The sequence below is a fragment of the Macaca fascicularis genome, chromosome 20 (genome assembly GCF_037993035.2).
Source record: "Macaca fascicularis isolate 582-1 chromosome 20, T2T-MFA8v1.1".
Classification (NCBI taxonomy): domain Eukaryota; kingdom Metazoa; phylum Chordata; class Mammalia; order Primates; family Cercopithecidae; genus Macaca; species Macaca fascicularis.
Genome location: NC_088394.1, coordinates 16,351,044 through 16,371,012, shown reverse-complemented (window position 1 = coordinate 16,371,012; position 19,969 = coordinate 16,351,044). Strand labels below are relative to the sequence as shown.

The 19,969-nt window shown below is 48.0% G+C and overlaps 1 protein-coding gene across 4 annotated transcripts in view; it reads right to left on the bottom strand.

Moving 5' to 3' along the window:
* The window catches only part of ABCC1 (ATP binding cassette subfamily C member 1 (ABCC1 blood group)), a 193,624-nt gene that overhangs the window by 70,873 nt on the left and 102,782 nt on the right, over positions 1–19,969 (bottom strand). For all 4 annotated transcript variants that reach the window (XR_012429506.1, XM_074028316.1, XM_065536819.2 and 1 more), the window contains 3 exons: positions 18,694–18,786; positions 14,911–15,114; positions 2,272–2,418 (listed from right to left, as the gene is read on the bottom strand). Coding sequence is in view for 3 of the 4 variants with exons in the window: in XM_074028316.1 (XP_073884417.1) it covers positions 2,272–2,418; positions 14,911–15,114; positions 18,694–18,786 (444 nt within the window). In the remaining variant the exon portion in view is untranslated. The remainder of the gene's footprint in view (positions 1–2,271; positions 2,419–14,910; positions 15,115–18,693; positions 18,787–19,969) is intronic.

Sequence of the window (19,969 nt, the reverse complement as noted above, 5' to 3'; positions counted from 1 at the left end):
GTTTCATCATGTTAGCCAGGATGGTCTCAATCTCCTGACCTCGTGATCCGCCTGCCTCGGCCTCCCAAAGTGCTGGGATTACAGGCGTGAGTCACCGTGCCAGGCCTTGGTTTCTTTTTTTGAGACAGAGTCTTGCTCTGTTGCCCAGGCTGGTGTGTGGTGGTACAAATATAGCTCACTGCAGCCTCAAATTCCTAGGCTCAAGCAATCCTCCTGCCTCAGCCTCCCATGTAGCCACTGCAGGCATGTACCCCATGCCCATTTTGTTATTTTTTGTAGAGATGGGGTCTCATTATGTTGCCCAGGCTGATTCTGAATGCCTGGACTGAAGCAATCCTACCACCTCAGCCTCCCAAAGTGCTGGGATTACAGGCCACTGTGCCCAGCCAAAAAATGCTGATGTTGAATCTGAGTGATGTGTACACAGGGTTCATGTTGTATTGTTCCCTTTTTTGGAGATGAAGTCTCACTCAGTCACACGCAGGCTAGAGTGCAATGGCGTGATCTCGGCTCACTGCAACCTCCGCCTCCTGGGTTCAAGCGATTCTCGTGCCTCAGCCTCCAGATTAGCTGGGATTACAGGCACCCGCCACCACACCTGGCTAATTTTTGTATTTTTAGTAGAGACAGGGTTTCCCCATGTTGGCCAGGTGAGTCTTGAACTCCTGACCTCAGGTGATCCACCCGCCTTGGCCTCCCAAAGTGCTGGGACGGCAGGTGTGAGCCATCATGCCTGGCTTTTTCTTTCTTTCTTTCTTTCTTTTTAATACCAGCTCACAAGCTTAAAGCTATTCTACTTCTGTGTACACTTGACATTTTTCATAATAAAAAGAATTTTTTGTGTTTGACAAAGCCTGCAATCAGAGTTGTACTATCAAATTTTAAGGTTGATTTGTCTATGTAGTTGAAATGGAGTTTTCAAAATGAATGTTTCCAATGCTCAGAAAAAGAATGTGAAAATAGTGCAGCAAAGCGACAGGAGCTTCCAACACTGCCCAAGTGTGACAAGGAGAAAGCCACCCCTCCTTACACAGTCAATGGCACAAATTTTACAGATTCTACAAGGTCTGCATTATTATTTTTTTTTTTTTAAACAACAACAAAAACAGGGTCTTACTCCCTTCACCCAGGCTAGAGTGTAGTGGTGTGACTATGACTCAATGCAGCCTCAACTTCCCAAGCTCAGCTGCTCCTCCCACCTCAGCCTCCTGAGTAGCTGGGAGTACAGGGGCACATCACCATGCCTGGCTAATTTTCATATATGCGTGCGTGCGTGTGTGTGTGTGTATATATGACATATATATGACAACATATGACATAATATAAATTATATATAATACATAAAATATATAAAATATATATATTACATACATAACATAAAATATATATTTATATATTTTATATATATATATATATATTTTTTTTTTGGTACAGACAGGCTTTCACCACATTGCCCAAGCTAGTCTCAAACTCCTGGGCTCAAGAGATCCACCTGCCTTGGCCTCCCAAAGTGCTGGGATTATAGGCATGTGCCACCATGCCCAGCCGTAAGGCTGGGGTTTTTCTTCTCTTTTTTTTTTTAATTTTGAGACGGAGTTTTTGCTGTGTCACCCAGACTGGAGTGCAATGGCACGATCTTGGCTCACTGCAAACTCTTCCTCCTGAGCTCAAGCAATTCTCCTGCCTCAGCCTTCCGAGTAGCTGGGATTACAGGGACCCGCCACCACACCTGGCTAATTTTTGTATTTTTAGTAGAGGTTGCACTGTGTTGGCCAGGTTGGTCTCGAACTCTTGACCTCAGGTGATCTACCTGTCTCAGCCTCCCAAAGTGCTGGGATTATAGGCGTGAACCACTGCACCCGGCTGTAAGGTTGGGGTTTCTCAAAGCGTGGGTGGTGAAGACCCACCACCACAGTGGGTTGTAAAATCAATCAGGTCAGACAAGAACTACATTTTCGAAAAAAAGGATAGGAATGGAGGACGAATAGAAGAAGAGAACAGAGTATTTCAGAAAGATTCTTCCAGAGCATGGGAAAGCCTTGCTGCATTAAACTTGATTTATCTACTCACATGCGAGTTCTCTGTCAAGAAGTCAAACGCATTTTCTTTCTTTCGGGCATGACCAGACAAAAGCATGGCAGCCTCGGTCCAGGCCTCATGGAGCCCATTTGGGAGCATGATCTAGAGGCTGCGCTCAGGGGCATTTCCATGCTTTTGCGGCCTAGAACCCCAAGGCCCCCTCTCTGAAGTCGCCCCAGTTTCCCCCTGTACCTGCACGATGCTGCTGATGACCATGGGGAGAATGTTCAGGGGAAACCGGAGGATGTTGAACAAGGCCAAAGACACGAAGGCTTTCTGGGCATCCAGGATGTTGTTCTTGTCAATGGTCACGTAGACGGCAAATGTGCACAGGGCCACCTGCAAGCAGAACGTCCAGTGCTGACTGCTGTGCCCTGAGTGAGAATCATCATTCTAGGAGCAGTGACAGGCCCTGGGGACAAGCTCGGGCCCTCCCCAGGTAGCCACAACTGGCCGGCTGCTGGAGCTCGTGGAAAAGCCTGGTGCAGCATCTGGCACACAGCAGATGCTCACTAAACACTCCAGGAATGAACTGGATAAATCAATGATCAGGAGCCCCAAGAACTGCCCTCTCCCATCAATTTTCTCGGCGATGTTCTAGAGGGGCATTCTTAGTGTTTCTCAAAACACCAAGCACGATCCCCAAGCCAGGCCTTTGCCCCTGCAGTTTCCTCTGCCTGAAACCATCTTCCAGCCGGGTGGCCGCCTGGCTCCTCCCTCTCACCATTCAAGGGAGATGCCTCTCCCAGTCTACCAAACAGCCCTGCCATCTGGCCATCATCCCCTGTATTTTCAGGGTCTCAGCACTGCCATTTCATTGCTACTTCCTGGAAGGTCATACGGCTTAAAAGTAAAAACCACACGCTTTGCCGTCTATCCGCTGTGGGGCCCTGTTTGAGTTATTTCACCTCTCCAGGTGAGCCCCTCTTTTCTCATCTATAAAATGGGAGTCATGACGTGCTTCTAAGGGCTGCTGGCACTTACAAAGGGTGCTTATATGCACAGGGCCCAAGCACGGTAAAACTCAACAGATGGCAGCTGTTTTTATTTCTTGTTACAGGATTTGGTCCAAATTCCTTTGATCATTCTTCCAAGGAATCTATTAACCTGGTTCCATGAGCGAAAGCCTGGTCCCACGGGCAGGCAGAGCTGGTTCGTGTTCTGGCTCTGACATTAACAAGACAGATGACGTTGAGCCATGGCACAGAAATTTTCCAGGCGCCAATGCCAAGAGGGAGGCAAGGTGCTCAAAATGACAGGGACACATGATCCCTGGGTGCAGGGGTGCAATCATGGCTCACCACAGCCTCGACCTCCCGGGCCTAAGCATTCCTCCCACCTCAGCCTCCTGAGTAACAAGGACTACAGGTGCATACCGCCATGCCCAGCTAATTCTTTTTATTTTTGTACAGACAGGGTCTCCCTATGTTTCCTAGGCTGTTCTTGAATGCCTGGGCTCAGGCCATCTGCCTGCCTCGGCCACCTGAAGTGCTGGGATTACAGGCGTGAGCCACCATCCTGGCTCCTGTCTTCTAAGCGGTAACGACACACTGGCATCCTACCTCACGATACTTTTTTTTTTTTTTTTTGAGACACAGTCTCATTCCTTTGCACAGGATGGAGTGCAGTGGTGCAATCGCAGCTCACTGCAACCTCTGCCTCCCAGGGTCAAACGATTCTCATGCCTCAGCCTCCAAGTAGCTGGGACTACAGGCGCCCGCCACCATGCCCAGCTAATTTTTTTGTATTTTTCTTAGTAGAGATGGAGTTTCACCATTTTGGTCAGGCTGGTCTTGAGCTCCTGGCCTCAAGTGATCTGTCTGCCTCGGCCTCCCAAAGTGCTGGGATTACAGGTGTGAGCCACCATGCCCGGCCCAGAGATACACTCTTTACTCAAAAGAGTCTACGTGTATCTACATGATAGACTATTCAGCCATAAAAAGGAGTGAAATTCTTACACATGCTAAAACATGGATAAACTTTGAAAACATCATGCTAAGAAACCAGTCAGATGGCCGGGCGGGGTGGCTCACACCTGAAATCCCAGCACTTTGGGAGGCTGAGGGGGGTGGATCACCTGAGGTCGGGAGTTGCAGACCAGCCTGATCAACATGGAGAAACTCCGTCTCTACTAAAAATACAAAATTAGCCAGGAGTGGAGGTGCATGCCTATAATCCCAGCTACTCAGGAGGCTGAGGCAGGAGAATCGCTTGAACTCGGGAGGCAAAGGTTGTAGGGAGCCAAGGTCGTGCCATTGCACTCCAGGTGGGCAACAAGAGCGAAACTCCATCTCAAAAAAAAAAAAAAAGAAAGAAAGAAAGAAGCAGTCAGAAAAGGTCACCTGTTGTTTGATTCCATTTATACGTAATGTCCAGAGAAGATAAACAGACAGAGACAGAAAGCAGATTAGTGGTTGCCTGGAATGGAAGGTTTGGGGAGCAAGTGACAACAGATACAGGGCTTCCTTTTGGGGTAATGACAACGTCCTGAAATTAGTGGTGACTATCGTATCATTTATACAAAAAACCCACTGGGTGACCGTCACACTACCTACACAAAAACCCACTGCACGACTGTCACACCACCTACACGAAAACCCACCAGGTGACCATCATGCCACCTACACGAAAACCCACTGGGTGAGCGTCACGCCACCTACACGAAAACCCACTGGGTGAGCGTCACGCCACCTACACGAAAACCCACTGGGTGAGTGTCACGCCACCTACACAAAAACCCACTGGGCAACTGTCACGCCACCTACACGAAAACCCACTGGGTGAGTGTCACACCACCTACACGAAAACCCACTGGGCAACCGTCACGCCACCTACACGAAAACCCACTGGGTGAGTGTCACACCACCTACACGAAAAAACCACTGAATTGCACACTTTAAAATGGTGAATTACATGTTCATCAAAAAAAATAAATTTGGATGGGCATGGTAGCCCACGCGTGTAATCCAAATGCTTTGGGAGACCAAGGAGGGGGGATCTCTTGAGGTCAGGAGTTCGAGCTGAGCCTGCGCAACAAAGCAATGCTGTGTCTCTACAAAATCTTTTACAAAATAAGCCAGGCAGCTGGCTCCATGGCTCATGCCTGTAATTCCAGCATGTTGGGAGGCCGAGGCAGGTGGATCACCTGAGGTCAGGAGTTCAAGACCAGCCTGCCCAAACAGCAAAACCCCGTCTCTACTAAAAATATGAAAATTAGCTGGATGTGGTGGTGTGTGCCTGTAGTCCCAGCTACTAGGAGGCTGAGGCAGGAGAATTGCTTTAACCCGGGAGGTGGAGGTTGCAATGAGCCAAGATCGCGCCATTGCACTCCAGCCTGGGCGACAGAGCAAGACTCCGTCTCAAAATAATAATAGTAATAATATTAATAAAAAATAAGTCGGGCATAGTGGCATGCACCTGTAGTCCTAGCTACTAAGGAGGCTGAGGCAGGAGAATTACTTGAGTCCAGGAGGTCGAGGCTGCAGTGAGCTATGACTGCGCCGCCACACCAGCCTGGGTAACAGAGTGATGCCCCCATCTCTAAACAAGTAATTTTTTTTAAAGCATCTCTCCAAAGTCAACCTATTTTTCAGTGTAGAAGTCAAAGTGCTGACTCAGATCCCAGGGCCCAGCTGGTTTGTAAAGTCCCTTCCCTGTACCTCATTTGGCCTCATCTGTCACTCTCCCCTCACTCCCACTGTTTCAGCCTCCATGCTTATCTCACCTATGAACGGGCACAGTAATGCCCCAGGGCCTTTGCACGTGCTCTTGCTCCCCCTGGTTGGCCTCTTCACCTCCATCAACTCTTTCCTCAAGTGTCACCTTCTCAGTGAGCCTGGACCACCCTATTTAAAACTGCAAGCCTCCCCTATTACAAAGACCTGACTCTTTTCTTTCTATAGCACTTAGGATGGCTTTCTCTAGCACTAGGATTTATTGTGCCTACTATTTCTTGTCTGTCTCTTTCCGCGAAAATAAATGTTCCACGACTGGAGATTATTACCTATAGTATTCACTGCTATATTGTCAGAGCCTAGGACAGAGCCCAGGATATGGTGCTCAGTGAATGTCTGCTGGGCAGATGATGGACGGGTGAGAGTGGATAAATGAGTGGGGAAGGGGTGGATGAATTTGCCTTAGGGCGGAAGAGCCCATCAGAAGCGTCTCTTCAGCAGTAAGCAAACCAGGCCTCAGGCATCTCACCACCAAAACGTACCAGCCCCCTTGGTGAGCCAAGTATCAATTGATGCTGGCTGCTGGCAGCACAGGGCACATACAGAGAGGGGACAGGACAACATCATGCAGCCCCTTTCAGGTCCACCGTCCTGGTTTCTCCCTAAGGAGGAGGTCATCCAGCCATCCACCCCTCAGGTGTTAACTGAGCACCTATTATGCACTGGGGACTGAGGTGGGCTTGGCAACCTTGAGACGCACAGTCTAGTGGAAGCACAGGTTTTAACAGGTTCCCAACAGGCAGTGTTTGGAAATCTGAAGAGGCTGGTAGGATGGGCACAATGACTGGGGCTCCAGGCAGGAGGAGACTGGAGTTTGCAACAGCCTTGTAATAGGCGAGGGTCAAGGGTGCAAAAGTCCTTCATACACAATGAGGAGCACCGGTCCCCTAGGTGCCTTTTTTGAGAAACGTGGAAAACCAACGAACAGAACCCCCACACTCCAGCCCACCTTCTAAAAACCCTGACGCCCTGTGGGCAGATTATCTGCTCTCACTGCCTGCCTGGCATCTACTGCACTGTTTATGGCAACATGCAGTTTTCTCTGGGGGAACTGAACTTCTCCCAATCTCAACCTACGAGCTTCAGCCACAGATGAACCTCCTCCCTCACCCCCTACCTGGGCCCCAAGCCCCGAAAGACATGACCCAGGCCTGGCTGACCCAAGCATCCCATCTCCCTGGCCTCAGTGACTGGTTCAGGAAGAAGCATGTGATCGACCACAACCAATGAGACTCAATCCCATAGCTCTGCCGGAAGTATTAGGGGAAAGTAAGACTCTGCTCACACGGGTTGCTGAGGTGACAAGATGATCAGGAAACTGCCAGCTCATCAAGAAACCACCATCAAGACAACAAAGCTGAGAGTCAGACGTTGTTCTTCCCAACATTATCTTGGGAACTCCCAGATCTAGTCATGTCCGGAACCCCATTCATGCTTGAAAGTCTTTTTCTAGACTTTTCAGTTCTGTGACTCAAAAATCCCCCTCTTCTCTTACTCTAGTTGATTTAAGCTAGGTTTCTGTTATTTGCAAGACAGTTCCTAAGGAATATGATTTATTCCAACCTCTCATTCATGCATGTATGTATTCATTTACCTACATACATTTACGGAGCATGAACCATTTGCCAAGTTCCCTATGCTTGGAGAGTACGAGCACAAAATGACAAGGTCTGACTGGGTGCGGTGGCTCACGTCTGTAATCCCAGCACTTTGAGAGGCTCAGGGGGGCAGATCACTTGAGGTCAGGAGTTTGAGACCAGCCTGGCCAATATGGTGAAACCCCATCTCTACTAAAAAGAAAAAATTAGCTGGGTGTGGTGGTGCACACCTATAATTCCAGCTCCTTGGGAGGCTGAGGCAGGAGAATCAGCTGAACCCGGGAGGTGGAGGTTGCAGTGAGCTGAGATTGTGCCACTGCACTCCAACCTGGGCGACGGAATGAGACTCTGTCTCAACAATACACAAATGTATAAACATATAAATAAATAAAACGACATGGTCGTGGCCGTGTCTCCATGGACCCCAGGATATGATCAGCAGAGAACTACAGGACAGATCATTACCATAAAGAATGATGAATTACTCGAACAAAGGGAAATTCAGGGTAAACAGAAGGCAAGAAGCTCACAAATCATCCAAGACAGAAAATGTTAAATACTGACGGCTGCCTGGCAATGCTATTTTAGGAAAGTGCATTAGGTGGACGTGGTAAACGCCAGGCTTGGCATTCCAAAAAAACAGTCCCATCAGTCCCCGGATGGCATCCCTGGCCTTCCCCGGCCTCTGTGTTCCATCACACCTACCACTGGGTAAACACCTCATCGTCTTTGAAGCACAGGAATGCACCAGTGGAAAAAACACTCAGACACCTTCCAGGCAACTGAAGGCCACATATTTTATCCTAATGTAGTCAGAGGCTTCGATGCCTCGGCCAGGACCAAGGTCTCCAACTGACACCCAGGCCCCTCTGTTTCTTGCCGAACCGCTCAACAAACTCTGTCTCTGGAAACTCCGGGAAACTGAATGGCAAGGAAGGTCAAGAAAAGGTTAAGTAAAGCCGGTAGCGGGGTTCAGAATCTCACATCTGTAATCCCAGCTACTCCAGATGCTGAGGCAGGAGGATCACTTTAGCTCAGGAGTTGGAGGTTGCAGTGAGCCGTGATCAAGCCACTGTACTCCAGCTTGGGCAGCAAAACAAGACCCTGTCTATAAAAAAAAAAAAAGAAAAAAAAAAAAGAAAAGGAGAGAGAAAAGAAAAGAGGGGAGGGGAGGGGATGGGACAGGAGGGGAGGGGATGGGACAGGAGGGGAGGGGTGGGACAGGAGGGGAGGGGATGGTAGGGGAGGGGAGAGGAGGGGACGGTAGGGGAGGGGAGAGGAGGGGAGGGGAGGGAACGGTAGGGGAGGGGAGGGGAGGGAATGGGAGGGAAGGGGAAGGGAGGGGACAGTGGGGAAGGAAGGGGAAGGGAGAGGACAGTAAGGGAGGGGACGGGAGGGGGAGGGGAGGGGAGGGGAGGGGAGAGGAGGGGAGGGAAGCCAAACCAGTCCTGCTCTTAAGCATCTTCTGCTGTGCTTTCCTAATGGGGAACAGGGCAGGAAGTGATCATATAAGTTTGGTGACAACCTGGAAACTGGGGGTTTTGCCAACTAATCCAATGCGCAGAGGAAAAAGCTGTGCGAACACTACGCATCCCCTCCTAAGTGGGACACAAGTCACAGACCAAACCTCATCACCTGCTCCCTCTGGCTTTGGACCTTTTCCTCTAAGAAAGACCTTTCAAAATGCCATCAAGGCCAGGTGCAGTGACTCATACCTACAATCCCAGCACTTTGGGAGACAGAGGCAGGCGGATTGCTTGAGCTCAGGAGTTTGAAAACGTCCTGGGCAACAAAGTGAGACCCTGTCTCTGCAAAAATTACGGAAAGTAGCTGGGCATGGTGGCGCATGCTTGTAGTCCCAGCTGCTTGGGAGGCTGAGGTTGGAGGATCACTTGAGCCTAGGAGGCAGAGGTTGCAGTGAGCCGAGATCATGTCACTACACTCCAGCTTGGGCGGCAGAATGAGACCCCGTCTCAAAAAAAGAAAAAAAAAAGCCATGTATTTCTGTATGATTCTTACTATCACTTGTATACAAGTAAATAGAATCATGTAACCATAACTACATGTATGACATGCATCCATCATTACAGTGATACAGACACAGACTCTCTCTGGAAACACACACAAGAAACACGGAGAGAGGGAAGCAAGCTGACCAGTGTTAGGAGGAAAGGCTTGGGCCTTTCACTATGGACTGTGATTCTCAACTGGGAGAATTTTGTCCCCCAAGGGGACATTTCGCAATGCCTGGAGCCATATTCCATTGTCACCACTGGGAAGAACAAGGAGACGTACGACTTAGCATCTGGCAGGCAGAGGCCACAGATGCTGGGAAACATTCTACGATGTGCAGGCCAGGACCTACAACACAGGGACAAAGGATGACCTGTTGGCGAATGTCAGCAGGCTGAGGTGGCCAAGTGCAGAGAAGTCCGGCTGTATGAATAGCATCTGGTGCAGCTTTAATTATGTTTCACCATATGCAAATACATTACTTTCTACTTTTTAAAGTAAGACCGACCAGACATGGTGGCTCACGCCTGTAATCCCAGCACTATGGGAGGCCAAGGTGGGTGGATCACTTGAGGCCAGGAGTTTGAGACCAGCCTGTCCAACATGGCGAAACCCCATCTCTACTAAAAATACAAAAAATTGGCTTGGCATGGTGGCATGCGCCTATAATCCCAGCTACTCGGAGACTGAGGCAGGAGAATTGCTTGAACCCTGGTGAAACCCCATCTCTACTAAAAATACAAAAATTAGCTGGGCATGGTAGTGGGTGCCTGTAATCCCAGCTACTCGGGAGGCTGAGGCACAAGAATCGCTTGAACCCAAGAGGCGGAGGTTGCAGTGAGCCAAGATCATGCCACCGTACTCCAGCCTGGCCAGAGAGCAAGACTCCGTCTCAAAAAAACAAAAAGGAGAGGCTAGGCGCATCGGCTCACACCTATAATCCCAGCATGATGGGAGGACAAAGTAGGTGGATCGCTTGAGGTCAGGAGTTCAAGACCAGCCTGGCGAACGTGACAAAAACCCGTCTCTACCAAAAATATTCAAATTAATAAGGCATGGTGGTGCGTGTTTGTAATCCTAGCTAGTCGGGGGACTGAGGCAGGAGAATTGCTTGAACTGGGAGGTAGAAGTTGCATTAAGCTGAGATGGCACCACTGCACTTCAGCCTGGGTGACATAGCGAGACTGTCTCCAAAGGGAAAAAAAAAAAAAGAGTTTGTCAATGCACCCCAGTAAAGTCAAGGGACTGGAATATAAGAGGAATGCAATGTACAAGGCAGAATGCAGGGGCATTGGAGCTGGAAGTGATCTTAGGGAACACGGAGTTACAGAGGGACAACAAGATGCCATTTCTTGCTCAACTCCAGGCCACTGGCACCAGTCACCTGGAGGGCTGCTTGAACATAACTCAGTGGGAAAGAACCCCTTGAGTGACTGTGGGTGTCTGCTGTGGGCATGAGGAGTGAGGGCAGGGCCCTGTATTTGACATGCTTGGAATCTAACCCCTTCATTTTCCATGTGACAAAACCTAGAGCCAGTGAGGTGAGATGACCAGCTTTGGGGTCACACTGTGAGCTGGCAGTAGAACGTGGCAAGTGTCCTGAGTCTCAGAAGAACATTCCAGTCCTCTAAGCCAGGGGCTGGCCAAGGATGGCTGAGGTCCACATTTGGCCCACACCTGTTTACATGAGGCCCATGAGCTCAGCATTGATTTCCTTTTTTTTTTTTTTTAATTTTTTTTGAGACAGAGTCTTGTTCTGTTGCCCAGGCTTAGAGTGCAGTGGCATGACCTCGGCTCACTGCGATCTCCGCCTCCTGGGTTCAAACGATTCCCTTGCCTCAGCCTCCCAAGAAGCTGGGATGACTGGCGTGCTTCATCACGCCCGGCTAATTTTTTTTTGGGGGGTCGGGGGGAGGGGAGAGGTGGCGGGCAAGGCAAAGGGTCTCACTCTGTTGCCCAGTCAGGAGTGCAGTGGCATGATCTTGGCTCACTGCAACTTCTGCCTCCCGGGTTGAAGCAATCCTCTTGCCTCAGCTTCCTGAGTAGCTGTGACTACAGGTGAGCACCACCACTTCCAGCTAATTTTTGTATTTTTAGTACAGATGGGGTTTCACCATGTTGGCCAGGCTGGTCTCAGTCTCCTAGCCTCAAGCAACCCACCCGCCTCAGTTTCCCAAAGTGCTGAGATTACAGGCACGAGCCCCTGCACCCAGCCAGATTTCATATTTTTTAAAAGCTAAAAAAAAAATTAAAAGAATATTACATGACACATGCAAATTCTATAAAATTCAAATATTGGTGTCTCCAAATATAGTTTTACAGGAACACAGCCACATCCATCGGTTTCCGTATTCTCTAAGGCTGCTTTTGCACTACGCTAGAAGAGACTGGTATTTGTAACAGAGACTGTATGGCCCGGAATTCCGAAAGTATTGACAGAAAAAGTTTCTTTACTCCTACTTTCTGTCAGTCTCTCTCGAATTTCAATGTGCATATACACCACCTAGAAAAGTAGTTACAACACCGATTCAGTTTCAGTGGATCTGGGCTGAGGTCTGAAATTCTGCACTGTTAACAAGCACCAGGTGATGCCATGGCTGCTGATCCAAGGATCACACTATAGGTAGTGAGGATCCACACCAGTGTCTCTACATGTCTACCTGAACCAGCAGCAGCAGCACCCAGGGATATGTCAGGAATGCAAATACTCAGGCCCCACCCAGACCTGCTAAAACTGAACATCTGGGTGGGGCCCAGAAAGCTGAGTTTTATAGTAACAAGCCAGTACAGTGGCTCACGCCTGTAATCCCAGCACTTTGGGAGGCCAAGGCGGGTGGATCACCTGAGGTCAGGAGTTCAAGACCAGCCTGGCCAACATGGTGAAACACCATCTGTACTAAAGATATTTTAAAAATTAGCCGAGCGTGGTGTCGCACGCCTGTAATCCCAGCTACTCGGAGGCTGGGGTGGAAGAATAGCTTGAATCCGGGAGGTGGAGGTTACAGTAAGCCAAGATCATGCCACAGCAATCAAGCCTGGCCGACAGACTGAGACTTCATCTCGATAGATAGATAAATAAAACATAGTAACAAGCTCTCCAGGTGATTGTGATGCAGGCTTGAATTTGAACACCATCTCTCCTACAGTTCCAGACCCTGACAGATGTAAGGCAAGACTAAGAAAATTCACTGTCAGCATGAACACGCTTTTGCAAATGCTGAAACGACTGCAGCTTCCTTAGACATTCCACCTGCAACCCAGCTAAGATGAAGCAGGTGGTAGTTTAACAGAAAAGTTCCATATTCATAAACATGTTTAACTCCGCTTCACAGAAACTTGCCAGAAAAACATATGATTTGCCAATCTGACCAAGAAGGAATAGCTGTAATGAGCACGACATTACAAAAAGAATCACACCGTTAATAAAAAGACAGAAAGAAAAAACAAACACGGGGCATGATCTGAAGTCATCCTTCACCATTAACTGTTTTTAACTGTGCTTAAAAGGGAATTTCCATAGTCCATCTCTATGCGGTCTCCTGATTTGCAGCCAATTTTGCAAAATGGTAAGTTGCACTATTGTCTTTAAACTTTTCAAAGTCAGTTAGGCAGGGAAAGACCCGTCACCATACCCCAGGACAGGTGCCAGAACTTTCAGTGTAGCAAGGATCATAATAGCAAAAAAAAAAAAACAAAAAACAAAAAACAAACAAACAACAAAAAAACAGGGAACAACCTGTTTTTGCAAGGAATGGGAGAAAGGGTAATTCCAGCAGGGCACATCCACACGTGAGACAAGCATCCATCATGAACACAAATGAAGCAAGCCGGGCATGGCAGCAGTGCACCTGGAGTCCCAGCTACTTCGAAAGCCAAAGCAGGAGGATTGCTTGGGACCAGGAGTTCAAGGCTGCAGTGAGCTACGATCGCACCACTGTACTCCAGCCTGGGGAACAGAGTGAGACACCAGTTCAAAACTCCCCCCCCCGCCCCCACAAAAAAAAAAACTAAAATGAAGCAGATCAGAATGAATGAACTAAAACTATATATTATTAACTACACAACAGAGAACACTATGTACAGTATGATTCCATTTAAATCTGTCAAAATATTTAAATACCTAGATGCTTGTCCATTTTTTTCTAAAAGCATACAGAAAACTGTCACTTTGGAGGAGAGGAATTGATGGCAGAGAGGACAATACACTTTTCGTTTTACATCTTTCTGTATTTTTCTTTTTTTTTCACGATGGATGACAAATATTTGTTCAGCACCTGCTATGCACTATATTTTACATACTGAGGATATAGCAGTCAACAGAAAAGACAAAAATGCCATCTGGAGCTGACATCCTAGCGGGGAAAGGCAGACAATAAAATAAGTCTATTTGATTTTTTTAAAAAACTTTTTTTTAATTTTTTTTGAGACAGGGTCTTGCTCTGTTGCCCAGGCTGGAGTGCCATGGCTCGATATCGGCTCACTGCAACCTCTGCCACCCGGGTTCAGAGGATTCTCATGTCTCAGCCTCCTGAGTAGCTGGGAATATAGGCATACACCACCATGCCCAGCTAATTTTTTTTTTTTTTTTTTTTTTTAAGCAGAGACAGGGTTTCACCAGGTGGACCAGGTTGGTCTCGAGCTCCTAGCCTCAAGTGACCCACCTCGGACTCCCAAAGTGCTGGGATTACAGGCATGAGCCACCGCACCCAGACCAAAATAAGTAAATTTTAGAGTGTGTTTAGATCATGCCACTTGACATGTGGCCCACGGGACACTGACAATCCACACTTTGTGACCAGTTGCTGATAAAATAAGGAGGCAGCACCATAATGTAGATCAACTATGGCACCAAGCGTGCCACTTGGCTCAGCTCACACTTTGTTTCTTGCAAGGCTATCTAAACACAGCAAGCAGAGGGCACTGGTTTGCATCCTGGCACAAGCTGCCTATATCACAGTGAACAGATAACAAACAATTCCTAAACAGGTTGGCTAAGAAGCTGCTAAATGTGAATAAAATAAAGAAGAATGGAGAAGATGGCAAATGTTTAAGGCAAGTGTTTAGGGAAGGCCTTGCTGACATAGTTACCTTTTTTTTGTTTTGTTTTCTTTTTTTTGAGACAAGGTCTCGCTGTCGCTCAGGCTGGAGCGCAGTGGCGTGATCTTGGCCCTCTGCAACCGTCGCGTCCCAGGTTGAAGCAATTCTCTTGCCTCAGCCTCCCGAGTAGCTGTGACTACAGGCATGCGCCCCTACGCCTGGCTAATTTTTTTGTATTTTTAGTAGAGACTGGGTTTCACCATGTTGGCCAGGCTGTTCTTGAACTCCTGACCTCTGGTGATCCACCTGCTTTGGCCTCCCAGAGTGCTGGGATTACAGGCATGAGCCACTGCACCTGGGCGACATAGTGACCTTTTAAAAATATTCAGGTATGCAGACAAAATAAAACATCAAATAATGAGGGCCAGGAAAAATGTGGCCTCACTCACCAGGAAGGGTGTGCAGACCCAGGTGAAGGTGCCCACGGCTGCCAGGTAGGCAGACTTCTTCAGCACCTTCAGCTCCTCCTGCCTGATGGCCAGCACCTTGTCCTTGAACGCCAGCTCCCAGGCATAAAGCTTTAGCACCTTGATCCCATTGAGAATTTCATTCATCAGCTTGATCCGATTGTCTTTGCTCTTCATGTGGGCCACCTTGGAAGAGAAAGGCAGTCAACACATCTGGGGCGACCCTGGGATCAGACCATCACTCAACATCACCAGCTATTCTTTCTCATAAATTTTATTATATGCTTTGACATGTGAATTTTTTTTTTTTTTTTGAGACGGAGTCTGGCTCTGTCGCCCAGGCTGGGGTGCAGTGGCCAGATCTCAGCTCACTGCAAGCTCCGCCTCCCAGGTTTATGCCATTCTCCTGCCTCAGCCTCCCGAGTAGGTGGAACTATAGGCGCCCGCCACCACGCCCGGCTAGTTTTTTGTATTTTTTAGTAGAGACGGGGTTTCACTGTGTTAGCCAGGATGGTCTTGATCTCCTGACCTCGTGATCCGCCCATCTCGGCCTCCCAAAGTGCTAGGATTACAGGCGTGAGCCACCGTGCCCGGCCGTGAATGTTTTTTATATTGATTTTTTCTTTTCAATAGAGATGCGGTTTCAGCACACTGCCCAGGCTGGTCTCAAACTCCTGTGCTGGGATTATAGGTGTGAGCCACCTCACTGGGCCTCAACATCACTGTCTATTAAAAACAGGCCTCCTGAGGGTGGGAGAGCTGACCCTGTAATCCCTATGAGCCCTACTCTTGAGTCCCGAGACCACACCAAAGGACTCCGCTATCAAGGAAAAAAAAACCCTTCAAATCATGTTAGGTTGATTTGGAGAAACACACTCATTGGAGAAACACACTCAATTTCAAATCCAGAAATAGAGGCAAGAAAAACCCTTCAAGTGTCCAGAAAAGAAGGGATTCAGTCCCTATTCTGCTGACCCAAACACAGGAGACATGATGTTGGTGGTTTTCTTCTCTGTTTTCTTATTTTTTCTTTTTTTTTTTTGTGAGACAGTCTCGCTCTGTCGCCCAGGCTGGAGTACAGTAACATGATCTGGGCTCACTGCAACCTCTGCCTCCCGGGTTAAAGAGATTCTCCTACCTTAGCCTCCTGAGTAGCTGGGACTATAAATGCCTGCCACCATACCTGGCTAATTTTTCTGTTTTTAGTAGAGATGGTGCTTCACCATGTTGGCCAGACTGGTCTCGAACTCCTGACTTCAAGTGATCCACCGACCTCAGCCTCCCAGAGTGCTGGGATTACAGATATGAACCACCACACCTAACCTGTTTTATTTTATTTCTTGTCAGCCCAGTTTTCTTTTTTGGGGGAACAGCATCTCACTCTGACATCCAGGCTGGAGTGCAGCGGCACGATCATAGCTCACTGCAGCCTTGAATTCCTGGGCTCAAGCAATCTTCCCACTTCAGCCTCCTTAGTAGCTGAGACCACAGGCACATGCCACCACATCTAGTTCATTTTCGTATTTTTTTGTAGAGACGGCATCTTGCTATGTTGCCCAGGCTGGTCTTGCACTCCTGGCCACAAGCCATCCTCCTGTCTCAGCCTCCCAAAGAGCTGGGATTACAGACATGAACCCCTGTGCCTGACCAATGGTTGTTAAAATAGTGAAATGTTTCTGTACTGGCTAGCACTGGTTCCAAACAGTGGATACTTGTGCAGTGCAGTTGTTAAATATTTTTAATACCACCAGCATTCTGTGTATACCAGCAACTTTTCTAAGCACTTTACATGTATTCAGACACTTAACATTCACAAGAACTCTATCATTGAGTGCTACAGTCATCCCCGGGTCACAGATGGGAACAATTTAAGCTACAAGATCTCGAGGACAGTGACTGAAGTGGGTTCAGAGTCGGGTCACTCAGGGAATCCTACACATCAGAGACTGAAGGGTGACTCGATCCTAAAGCCCCTGCCTCACCAATCCCACCCAACCCTAACCCGTGAGGCCTCTCCTTCCAACGGGCCCATGTCCTGAAACTCATCTCCCTGTGGTACCATCAGGGCAGCCAAGTGCTCCCATTTGAAATTCCACAGCACATCATCAATATCCATCAACAGAAGAGCACAGAAATAAACCGCACCATCTCCATTATGGACCAAAAGGCACCAGGTCGGGAGAATGAATTGAAGCTATACAGCATAGCACAGAGAGGCCCCCAAAGCAGGGCACTAAAAGACAAAAATCATGCTGTCACGTGGGCCCATTTAGGTAAAAACAGATATGGTAATAATATCACACACACACAGACCAACATATATAATGGCCAGACATGGTGGCTCATGCCTGTAATCCCAGCACTTTGGGAGGCCAAGGCAGGTGGATCACCTGAGGTCAGGAGTTCAAGACCAGCCTGGCCAATGTGGTGAAGCCTCGTCTCTACTAAAAACACAAAAATTAGCTGGGTGTGGTGGTGGGCACCTCTAATCCCAGCTGCTCGGGAGGCTGAGGCAGGAGAATTGCTTGAACCCGGGAGGCAGAGGTTGCAGTGAGCCAAGATTGCACCATTACACTCCAGCCTGGGCAACAAAGTGTGACTCCGTCTCAACAAACAAAAAAACCCCACATATATAAAAACCAAACCTAACTACACCATTAATCAGGTCTGTATATACATACATAGAAAATTCTAGAAGGAGTTGCTTCTATATATTTGCAGTGGTTGAGAGAGTAGGGAAGGGGGTATCCCCTTTTAAGTACTTTGTATGATTTAAACTTTTTTTTTTTTTTTTTTTTTTGAGACAGGGTCTCACTCTGTTGCCCAGGCTAGAGTGCAGTGGCACAATCATGGCTCACTATAGCCTCGACCTCCTGGGCTCAGGTGATCCTCATGCTTCAGCCTCCCAAGTAGCTGGGACTACAGGCACGCATCACCACACAAAGCTAACTTACCCATTTGTGGTAGAGACGGGGTTTCACCATGTCTCCAAGGCTAGTCTTGAATTCCTAAGCTCAGGCGATCCACCTAACTTGGCTTCCCAAAATGCTGAAATTACAGGGGTGAGCCCGGCTTGAACTTTTTTATAACAAGAAACCACACTCTGTTACTTGTGTATTTAAACATTTTAAAATACAAAATATCTCCAAAAATAAAAATCTGAAAGCCGGGCATGGTGGTTCCCACCTGTAATCCCAACACTTTGAGAGGCTGAGGCAACAGGATCACTTAAGCCCAGGAGTTTGAGACCAGCCTGGGCAACAGAGCAAGGCCCCATCTTAGAAATTAATTACTTATTTTAATTTAAATAAAGACATTAACACCATGTCTGGTACAAGGTAAGACCTAATAAGAGGGAAAAAAGTAGGGGGTAATTTGCACTCAACTCTTGAAAGCTGAGTCATACACACACATAATAAACAAGACAATGGGAAACAAAGATTCTCAGAGGCTCCCAGACCTTCTGATTCCAGTCACCGGCCTACAAGGTCTAACCATGTGTCAGGAGCTCTCAATCTTGGCCGCCCAATATAACGACCTGGGAAGCTGTACATCTTGATGTCCAGACCCCACTCACGATAAGTGAATCAGAATCCCAGATACGGGGCCTGGGCATCAGCATTTGTTAAAGCTCCCCAGGTGACTCCAACTGGCAAGCAAGGCTGAGAACCCCAGGGACTGAGCAGAAGGAACTGGACTAAAATCTGCATGGAGAGGCTCCTGCCTAGGGCCTGGCTTGGGGGCCCGCAGAGACACATGCCTTACCTGATACGTCTTGGTCTTCATCGCCATCACAGCATTGACGGGCACCATGAGGACCATCACGGCCACTCCAGCCAGGATGGGAGGGCCCAGGTTCTAAGGAAGGAAAGGAGACTCTTAATCACTCACCAGACAGGAGAAAGCAGGGCCCTTAACAGCTTCCCGGCTGATCAATCCCATGTGGATGCTGCTGACCAAGTTCAGGACAAGGTGTGTTACTTTTACCCCACAATAGGGTGTTAAGAGCCTGTGGTTTCATTCCTGAGCATTTCTCTGGGTCCTCCCAATCCCTTGAAGAATAAGCAAGTCCATGCTCCTTTCTCCCAAGCACCTGGGGCCACATGAGTTGTGTAAATTACAACTTTAGAATTCTAATTTTTTTTCTTTTTCTTTTTTTTTTTTTTTTTTTAGGAGATGAGATTTCGCTATCTTGTCCAGGCTGCAGTACAGTGGCTATGTGTATCAGTGATCCACCTACTTTAGTCTCCAAAGTAGCTGGGACTACAGGTAAGCATTAGGTCTTGCTACACTGCCCAGGTTGGTCTTCAACTCCTGGGCTCCAGCAATCCTCCCAATTCAGCCTCCCAAGTAGCTATGACTACAGTCACACCACCATGCCCAGCTAATTTTGTTTGTTTGTTTGTTTTTGTAGGGACAAGGTCTCACTATGTTTCCCAAGCTGGTCTCGAACTCATGGGCTCAAGCGATCTTCCCACCTCTGCCTCCCAAGTAGCTGGGATTACAGGTGCGAGCCACCACACCCAGCTTAGATTTTTAGAAAGGTAATAAGGTAGTAAGCAGAAAAGTGTGAACATGACCACCTGACTGCTTATCCTGCTTGAAGGCTACTTACAAGTTTAGCCCTTGGCTAGTGTCTGCATACTTGCAGGGCTTCCACCAATAACAGAACTGGTAAGAGTGGCTCAGTGTGCCTCACCTGTTTGTACCAACAATATGATTTATGCTGAACACCGCTTTCCCTCTAGGAGTCTAGACTTTTGGTATGTGCCAAGCAAAGGGTGCTTATGTGACCTGCCCCTAAAAAACCCCAAGCACTGGGCTCCTACCAAGCTTCCCTGGTTGGCAACATTTCACATGCATCATCATAATGGTGGCCGGAGAATTAGTGCACCTCTGTGACTCTGCTGGGGACTCCCAGAAACCTGTACCTGGCTTCCTTTGAACACTGCCCCATGTGTTCCTTAATCTTTGCTAATTTTGCTGTATTAACTTATAGCCTTATGGCCAGGTGCAGTGACTCACACCTGTAATCCCATCA